The sequence below is a fragment of the Callorhinchus milii genome, unplaced genomic scaffold, assembly GCF_018977255.1.
Source record: "Callorhinchus milii isolate IMCB2004 unplaced genomic scaffold, IMCB_Cmil_1.0 Scaffold4, whole genome shotgun sequence".
In the NCBI taxonomy this organism is placed as follows: Eukaryota; Metazoa; Chordata; class Chondrichthyes; order Chimaeriformes; family Callorhinchidae; genus Callorhinchus; species Callorhinchus milii.
Window position 1 is genome coordinate 62,497,661 of NW_024704745.1, and position 9,755 is coordinate 62,507,415.

Here is a 9,755-nt window from a genome sequence, read left to right on the forward strand (position 1 = left end):
TTATATTTTGTGGGTGAAACATTATTTATATATTTGGTTATTCCTTCCGCTTGGCTAATTCGGAAATGATATGCAAGATAGAAGCAGGAGATCAATAAAAGGTTAAGGGAGTATGTTTGTGAGCATAAGGTACAATTTAATATTTGATTATTTATTATTAAATCAGACCAGAGTCCAGAGGAGGTCAAAAAAGCACATCTCTCCCGTGCATGCTCTAAGCTAGGTCAAGGCGATGGACTCCTAAACCTGTAAGTCTGTCTCCGAGGTAGTGAATAATATCAACATTAACAAAATAAGTGTTCGGATACTTCTTTTTATAAGACCCAATATCTGAATTTATAGCTAGAACGGCTGGCTGACTCTTGGATAAATAGGAACCAACTTGATATAATTAACAAAGGATGGGGGTTCATTTAAATTATTTTTAGAGTGAAAATTGAAAGCCTGTGACGGTTAATTCTTGGAACATGAAAAAAAATTCGAAGGAGCTGAGACTGGCTTAAGAGTTCCTGATCTGATCAATCTTCTGTTGTGTGTTAAGCTATAAAGCTGTGGTATCTATGCTTGCATGTTATAGTTAATACAATACTGGGCATTGAGGTATGATGTGTGTGATTTTCTAATGGGATTCATTGATAAGAAAACTGGAAAAATATTCCTCTTAAATACATAGATTATAAATGCATTTTGCTGTAACCGTCTCTTTCAACAGTGAGTTTCACATTCTGATTATGCTCTGCGTTAAGTTCCTCCCAAACTCTCTATTAGATCTATTATTTGGTATCGTATAGGCCCACTCATTTTGGACTCACTAAAAAGAGGAAAATACCTAGCAATTTGCATCTTATCAAACCCTTTCATATTTCTACTATAAATGGAAGCCAGTCAGGACTGTAGGTATGAAGGATGAATATGCAGAATAAGGACCTAGTGATTGTCTGGAGCTTTGCTTTGTTAGCTTTTGAGATTGATGGAATAAAGTGGACATTAGAGAGCAACTGAGGTTGAGAGAAGGAAAAAAGAGTATTTTGGGGTAGTTGTGAATGGACTGAACAGGCTTGATTGGTCATATTGCCTTTATTCATTTTGTGTTTTATTTCCTTAAAAGCATGTGGTTCAAACATAACAACTTTCAGTGATTTAAACAGGTTTCTCTAAAACCTTTCCTGCCACCTTCCAGTATATTAGTGTATTACAATACATAATAAATTAGAGCTTGCTTTGTAACCTCACCTATAAATCCCTTCATGTCCTACCTTATCTTTATGATCTTATATCTGGGAATTTCTTCTGCTTGGCTAACTCAGGAATGATGTGCAACACAGAAGCAGGAGATAAATAAAAGGTTAAGGGAGAATGTTTGTGAGCATAAGGTACAATTTAATTTTTGATTATTTTGCTGTCCATTCTCTTCCAATTTATATTAAAAATTCTACTTCAATCGGTATGTGTCTAATCAAATCAATCATGGTATTCAAATAACTGGATACCCTGTTTTAAGTTAGATCAGAATTCTTTGTTTTAAATGCAGACACAAAGGCATATTTGCAAACTTTGAACAACCACTACCACTTAGATTTAATGAACAAGGTTTTTTTTAATCAAATTCCAAATTGGTGAATAGCTATCAATTTGTTTTTTTTCGTGCAGCATCACAAAGGCATATAAAATATTGGTAAAACTCTCAAATCACAAGAATATAACTCTTATAGGTGGAAATTCAACATATATTTTCAGTCACACTCGTAAAACTCTGAATCACACATCATCCAAAATTAGAAACTTCATCACAAAAGTACTTCAACAACTTTTCAAACACACACCAAAATAAGTCTATAATCGTTTATAATAATAAACAGAATAGGCATTGCATACAAGGTTATTAACTACCCACATGAAATCTTAAGTGTATTTCAATTCTTGATAGATAAGACTTACTAGCCAGGAACCAGAGCATTTGATTTCTACTAACCTGTGGATCGATCAATCACAGCACAGCACTGAAAATCAGTACAGTAACTTTGCTTTCCCCAGCTACAACAGTTGAGTTACAGAAACATAATTCTTAAATAGTTTTATCTGATAGCATAGTGTTTTAGGAAAACAGCTATATAAACTCCACCACTTTGTTAAATCTGACCAGTTAAACAATCCGAATCATTTTAATACACTGTAAATTAATGCATTCTTTGGTATAATTGCAACATCTCTCGCTCTACTATGAAGCCAATTATCAATTGCATGAAATAAGCTTCATAAAGGTTTTCAGAATACATACCAAAAAGTGAGCAAGATACCAATAGGTTAGCATCCACAGTGTTGCAGTGACAGGCAGTTCTCAGTTCTTTTCCCCCCATCACCATCCCCCAATCGAGCAAGAGTGAGTCTTAAGTCCCTGTGCTTGAAATACTGTACTTATGAATTACAGATCGGCCACAATTTGGAAAGGATTGCTGCATGTACCAAAATGTAACATAGATTTAGAGATTTACCGTTTTACATCCCGATAATCCAGTCCATTAATGTAGCAATTTATTATAGATTTTAATAGAATTTTGAAAAAAATAGAATATTGCACCCAATGACCATGCATTTCTGTTTGGAATATGGTTCTAATCATAGCTGTCCTGAGGCAAATCAAGATTGATGGCCCACTAGAGTTTATTTGAAACTTGGGTGTCTATAAAGTTTCCAATTTGAAATTGAACTATCACATGCATAATCTCATAAACTGCAGAATTCATACTCTAGCAACGGAGACTTGTCCACATTTTGCATATATTAAAACACTTCTAGTCTGTATAACCAGGGTTCATCTTCATTTCTTGATTATTAGACTCATCCAAGGGTGATGTCACCTGTGACCATCAGAATTGCGGTCCTTGCTATATCAGCATTGCAAACTTTCCAGTTTCTTTGTGGTTGCTGCCTCCACTACTTCTCCAGACATGAACTGATCCTGAAGCAAAAGCAAGACATTAGAACACATCACACAACAACAGAGATACAACATACAATTTTGACTAAGACAATTTTTTGCTGAAACATGTTTGTTGGAAGTTTACAAACTCCCTGCCACAACAGCTCTGGATTATATGCTGCTTTAGGGCTCCCTCTGGTGGAAATGGAAATCAATGAATCTCAGGATCAAATCCACTGTTTGCTGTTAACTCGGAAATCTACTCCAGTTTGAGTACCAAAATCTAAATAGTCGCCTCAAGCAACAAAGTGGGATAAAAAGACGCCCTCTGGCATGTCAGGTATGTCCTCTTTTAACAGTGAATGTCTTCCTTTCACTCTCACCACCCCACTGGTTGTGTTCACCTCAACAACTTCATTGGTTGCTGCAAGCATATTTTTTAAAAACAGATTTCCATTCCACGTCGTGTGGGAGAGGTACTGCTTATGCTTCAGTTAAGTTTCGAGACTGCAATTCCTAAACGTTATATAGATATGTCAAAGGATTGGCAAACACAACAGGTGTGATAGGGACATCCTCCTGACGTGAAAGGCGCAATACAAATCTAATTTGTTGTTGTTCAAGATCCTGGCTGTCACCTTCAAAGCCGTCTTGCTCCCCCCTACCTCTCCGACCTCGTAACCCGCTTCATGTCCCCCACCTTGCTCACCCCATTATTGGCAGACGGGATTTCAGCCACTCTGCACCCACCTTCTGAAACTCCATCCCGCAGTCTCTCCGTCTCACCCCCTCCCTTGCCACCTTCAAGACCCACCTAAAGACCTTCCTCTTCGACCGTGCTTTCGATCTCCCTGCTTCCCCCCCTGCCCTCCACCCTCCCCCACCCCGACCCCCAGCTCGGGTCCATAACTCGGCCTGTTCAGCACCTTGGGACGTCCTCCCGACGTGAAAGGCACTTTACAAATGTAATTTTGTTTTTGCTGTTGTTTATGAATACAGCTCATGCCTTGGACGTTTTTTTGGCTAGCCAGGTATGTGACATGCAGAAACCGATCACCATGCTGATGGGTATCCAAACCGAGTTCCACATATGTATGCCACTTACACACAGAAATATGCCCGTGTCTGCAATGGAGTGTGCACTCTCTAAAGGGACGCACTAGAGGATTGACTCCATGGAGACATTCACTCGCCAAATACGTCACTTTGGAGCCAGCTCAGCTCCAAGGGGACCCTGTTTACCTATACCCCGAGGAGGATTTCTTCATAACGTTGATTTTGTTATGTTTTTTACTGACAGGTGTACAACTGAGAGCTTATAAATGAGGACGTTTATAACCTGTTTTATCATCTTATAATAATAATGCTTGCATTTGATATCGTGCCACATCAAGTCTACGAGGCATCTCAAAGCACTTCACAGAATATACTGTAAAGTGAATTGGCTGTATTTTGTGGGTGAAACGCGACAGTCAATTGTGCACAGCAGTGTCCTACAAACAGTCGTGGATTACGTTGAGCTGAATGTCATACTTATTTTCCAAATAATTTGATTAGAATTATTTTTATAAGCAAGTTTATGTTCGCCTCAAAATTTATTTTATTTTTTAAATTATCATTGTAATAAATACCTTCTAACTTACCTTATCGTAAATGACTCGAACTATTAAAGAGCAACTAGGGCATGTTGCCACATCTTCCCCATTCTCCAGATCTTCCTGAAAGACAAAAAGCATCTATCAAGTTTCTAATCAATTTCGAAAACATGTAATGGTCAGGGAAATCTTCCTTTACACACAATTACCATCACTGAGAGATACATTTTCCTATAGAGTTTCCAACTCCCTGACCAGGCAGTATTTGAAAAGAGAAGTGAGTTTCTCCTGGTGTTTTTACTGACAGCTCCTCTAGCTAAAAAATGAACATTCACTTTGTGGCTTTTGTGGAACATTGCTATGCACAAATTGGTTAGTGTTTGCCTACAAATAAACAGTCACTACACTTCACAGTAAAAATCCTGAGAAATATTTTGAAAAAATAACATGATAAGCTGCTATAAGCTGTTGTTGTTGTTGTATATCAAATGCAAGGTTTATTTAACAAAAAATGTTAGACAGCACCTCTTCAGTTAAAAGACATCACACACTTATTCAGTTACTGTCACTGCCAGCCATACTCTGTGCACATGTCAAGCCACTGTTTAGTTTATGGGAGTTTCCAAACATTTTCATTAGCAGTTGGCATTTCAGATCAGCAAGAAGGCTGAGATGGAGTTCCTCGAGCTACCCAAGTGTATACTTCAAATATTATCTGCATTAAAGGTAAATTAACATTTGGGTTTTCATCATACTATAATGGAAAACAAACAACATTTCTATAAAATCTTGGTTAGACCACATTTGGAGTACTGTGTGCAGTTCAGTTCACCATAATGCTGGAATAACATTACAACAACTTGCATTTATATAGTGCCCTTCACGCAGGGTAGTGACTCAAAATGCTTATAACATTAGATCCAGTGCAGCAGAAGCTCCCAGGGGATACTACCAGGGATGGATGAATGCATTTCATCCCAAGAAAGACTGGAGATTTTTCCTCTGGAGATGAGATAATTAAGACGAGATGTTATAAAGGTGGTTAAGATTATGGAAGTATTCATTAAAGGTGGACGCTGGCAGTCCGTTTCCCTTTGGTGAAGAGTCCAAAACGAGGAGCCATAAAGATAGTAGCAGATCTAAAAGGGAGTTTAGGGGAACTTCTTTATGTAGAGGGTGGTAAGAATAGAGTATTTCACGTCAGGAGTAGGTCAGCATCCAGACTAGTTGAGCCATAAATGTCTCATTTCCATGCTGTACATTCTGTATAATTATTTGTCTCAAAGCTCTTCACAGGATTTACTGTAAATCAGAAGGACATCCCAAGGCGCTGGAAACAAATTCACGTACGCGTAAACGTCAGTTAGCCGGAATAATAGGGGAGGGATTCGGCAAGTCGGTATTTCCGGCAGTGTGCAATTACAATGCCTTCACCACTATTTACCAGCAATTTGAAAAATGCCAGTAAATGCCGGTATCGGCATTGCAATTGTTTGAAAATCCCACAAGCAGAAGATAGCTTATAAAGTATATTTTGCTCACGAGATTCAAACAACTCGAGTCAAAGTCGATATCCCTGAAAGCCAGCAAGGTTGGCGAGTCTGTTCAGCGGGGTGTTGGCAAGCGCTAGGAGAGAGTCTGCATGCGCAAGCTGCAGAATTCTTTTGAAAAGCATTTTTTGGGGGGGTTTCTGGCCTGGTCCAGCAAGATCCAAATTCCAGACACCTGATAAGCGGTGGGTTTACTATATATTCCTTAACCCATCCCATGATAGACTTCTGGCTGACAGGCCGGTTTCCTGCACTGACTGACCACTTTCCTGCGCACAGTGTCAGCAGCATCTTCGCAACCACTGGACATGCTCGCAAGAGCGGCCGCCGGCACGATCTGGTTAGCTCAGCAGCGAGTTGACAACTAGGAACCGTAGAATTATACAGCAGAGAAAAGGGAGGCCATTCGGCCCACCGTGTCTGTGCCGGCTCCACCCAAATCAACCCCACTCCCCCCGCGCTCTCCCTCCCCCACGGCCCTCCCTGCAAACTTGTCCTTCCCCGAATAATTATCCGCTTCTCTCTTGAAAGGTGTTACCGCATCGGCTTCCATCGCCCTTTCAAGGCGGTGCATTCCAGATCGGCGCAACTCGCGGCGTGAAACCAAATCCTCCTCACCCTCCGCTGTGTTTCACAAGTGCTGTCTGAGGGCCTTTCCTTCAAATATAAAACTGTCTGTAAGTTGGGCTCTGATTTCCTGGGGCTCAAAAACTACCAGTGGATAACAATGTCCATCTGTATGAGGCTCTGTGTGAGTTGGCGATCAGTTATTGCGAGTAACGGGTCCAAACAATACTACTCAATAATACAATAATAATAATAATAATAATACGGGGCAGTGAGCGCGGCTCCCGGGGCAGTGAGGCGCGGCTCCCGGGGCAGTGAGGCGCGGCTCCCGGGGCAGTGAGCGCGGCTCCCGGGGCAGTGAGCGCGGCTCCCGGGGCAGTGAGCGCGGCTCCCGGGGCAGTGAGGCGCGGCTCCCGGGGCAGTGAGGCGCGGCTCCCGGGGCAGTGAGCGCGGCTCCCGGGGCAGTGAGCGCGGCTCCCGGGGCAGTGAGTGAGGCGCGGCTCCCGGGGCAGTGAGCGCGGCTCCCGGGCAGTGAGCGCGGCTCCCGGGGCAGTGAGTGAGCGCGGCTCCCGGGGCAGTGAGGCGCGGCTCCCGGGGCAGTGAGCGCGGCTCCCGGGGCAGTGAGTGAGCGCGGCTCCCGGGCTGCAGGCCCAGACCTTGCTGATGGTGAAGCGGTCTCCGCACGGACACGGGTAGGTGTAGGCCTCCGCCTCCTCGTCATACTCGAAATCCTCGATCTCCACCTCGTCATGGAAAACAGACATGACGGCGGCTCAGCCCCGGCCCCGGGGGGGGGAGAGGACAGGCCCGGCCCCGGGGGGAGAGGACAGGCCCGGCCCCGGGGGGGAGAGGACAGGCCCGGCCCCGGGGAGGGGGAGAGGTCAGGCCCGGCCCCGGGGGGGAGAGGACAGGCCCGGCCCCGGGGGGGAGAGGACAGGCCCGGCCCCGGGGGGAGAGGTCAGCCCCGGCCCCGGGGGGGGGGAGAGGTCAGCCCCGGCCCCGGGGGAGAGGTCAGCCCCGGCCCCGGGGAGGGGGAGAGGTCAGGCCCGGATCCGGGGGGTGAGAGGCTCAGGCCCGGCTCCGGGGGGGAGAGAGGTCAGGCCCGGCTCCGGGGGGGAGAGAGGCTCAGGCCCGGCTCCGGGGGGAGAGGCTCAGGCCCGGCTCCGGGGGGTGAGAGGCTCAGGCCCGGCTTCGGGGGGTGGGGAGCGGGTGAGGCTCAGGGGGGGAGAGAGAGGCTCAGGCCCGGCGTGTGTGTGAGAGGCTCGGGGTGGGGGAGAGGGTGAGGCTCGGGGTGGGGAGCGGTGCGGGTGAGGCTCGGGGTGGGGAGTAGGTGAGGCTCGGGGAGCGGTGCGGGTGAGGCTCGGGGAGCGGTGCGGGTGAGGTGCGGGTGAGGCTCGGGGTGGGGAGCGGTGCGGGTGAGGTGCGGGTGAGGCTCGGGGTGGGGAGCGGTGCGGGTGAGGCTCTGTCTGTAACCCGCTGTCGCCCTCAGGGCCAGAAATGATAATGAGTTTGTAGCCCAATGTTACACGTTGCCTCCTGTGAGCAGCAGAGTGACGAGTTTAGTGCTTTTCAAACAGTGTAAGGAAGTGTTTTCGGGGGGTGGGGGGGGACCGTGTTTTTCAGGTTAAAATAAAAAAATATTACCCACCCACCCAAACCCGTGCTTTCCCGCACAACAACACAAAACCCGCCCCACACTGGTTGGCACTTGTTGCACTAACATCGGACCTTCATCCTAATAAACACAAATACAATGCAAAATTGGATTTGTGTAGCGCCTCTCACATCAGGAGGACGTACCAGCGCAATCATAACAATACTTTCATTTGATTTGGCGCCTTGCCACGTTCTCGAGGCGTCTCAAAGCGCTTCGCAGGATGTACCGTGAAGCGAACTGACTTTTATTTTTTGTGGGCAAGACGCCGCGACAGCCAATCGCACACAGCGGCGTCCCACAAACAGTCGTGGATTAAGTAACCAATTTTTTTTAAAAAGGGCTTACTACTCCCCGGTAAAGCGATCCGGCAATGGATTAACAACTGGCGCCTCACTGCAAGGTAAACAGAAGCACGTGGAGTAAGAAAACGTTTCGCCCTCCCGGGAATCAAACCCAGGTCCTCTCGCTTGCGAGTCAAGTGCTCTAACCATAGGACCTCTGACTTACCCCTCTCCTCAGTTAAAATGTGTAAACTTTGAAGTACTCAATGTATTGTTTCCATCATAAACTATAAGACTTTCTAGTTAATGTATAATATTGACATTTATTTATTACCATATTTATTAAGAATTATTGTAACATTTATAAATAATATATACAAGAGCTGGGCCTGATAATATATTTGTGTGTGTGATATGTATATATATTTTTTAGAACTATATATAATTTATTACAGTTTGAAAATATTTATATTATAGTTAATATCTATCTGATATTTACTGCCAAATTGTTTCAGATTAATCTTGTTTATCTTTGTTGTTTTCATCTTCCTCCAGTCCTACCAAATAGCACACCTCCCAACATTTCAAGAGGCTAAAGAAGGATACAGTAAAACAAATAAATGTAGTTGCCTACGCAAACTCCGACTGCTTCCGTTACCCTGTAGAGTGTTCCTTTTGGCTGGACAAACTAATATATATACCAGATTTTGCCTTTTTGCACAGTTCAAGTGATGGCTTCCACTTGTGACATTTCAGGAATATTGATTTTCGCTGCCAGTATAGCGCATAGTGTTTCCTCACCATTGTTGTCTCTTGATACACATTGGACATGGGTTGCTGTGTGAGAGGGTTTTTTCCCAATGAACTTCTCGTATTGGTTATTATTTTCCGTACTATGCTGAATAGTCTTTCACATGAAATGTTGCTGTGGGGATTAAACAAATTAATTTTACAAATTTTGAAACCATAGAGAATCTTGCCTGGCCACTTACTGTTTATTTTATATCAAATTCATCAATTCTCATAGTGCTGTCATATTCAGGAAATGTGTCATAGATTTGATAATCCCTCAATTCGGAAAACAGATGATTCATTTGTTATGCACTGATCACATCAGGAAATCAATAAATCATTGCCTCTATATCACGGAAAGATGCTGATACATGACTGGTTAGATTAATAAAA

The 9,755-nt window shown here is 44.2% G+C and overlaps 1 protein-coding gene and 1 long non-coding RNA gene across 2 annotated transcripts; one reads left to right on the forward strand and one right to left on the reverse strand.

The window, feature by feature from the left end:
* Window positions 1–1,061: 1,061 nt before the first annotated feature.
* dph3 (diphthamide biosynthesis 3) lies at window positions 1,062–7,427 on the reverse strand. Its single transcript, XM_042334470.1, has 3 exons — window positions 7,289–7,427; window positions 4,564–4,638; window positions 1,062–2,959 (listed from the first exon to the last, which is right to left on the reverse strand). Exons 1-3 carry the CDS (start codon window positions 7,394–7,396, stop codon window positions 2,891–2,893), a joined length of 252 nt encoding a protein of 83 aa, XP_042190404.1. The 5' UTR covers window positions 7,397–7,427; the 3' UTR covers window positions 1,062–2,890.
* A 1,200-nt stretch (window positions 7,428–8,627) lies between these two features.
* LOC103172299 lies at window positions 8,628–9,539 on the forward strand. The gene is made up of 2 exons (XR_486927.2): window positions 8,628–8,689; window positions 9,126–9,539. It is a non-coding gene; the product is annotated as an uncharacterized LOC103172299 (long non-coding RNA).
* Window positions 9,540–9,755: the final 216 nt, after the last annotated feature.

What these genes read in the sequence shown, in the direction of transcription:
- dph3 (XM_042334470.1), bottom strand. Translation starts at nt 7,396, where the DNA reads ATGTCTGTTTTCCATGACGAGGTGGAGATCGAGGATTTCGAGTATGAC. An exon ending in ACCGCTTCACCATCAGCAAG is followed by an intron (nt 4,639 to 7,288) that starts GTCTGGGCCTGC and finishes TTTGTCTTTCAG; the next exon opens with GAAGATCTGGAGAATGGGGA. An exon ending in TTCGAGTCATTTACGATAAG is followed by an intron (nt 2,960 to 4,563) that starts GTAAGTTAGAAG and finishes CTTTTGCTTCAG; the next exon opens with GATCAGTTCATGTCTGGAGA.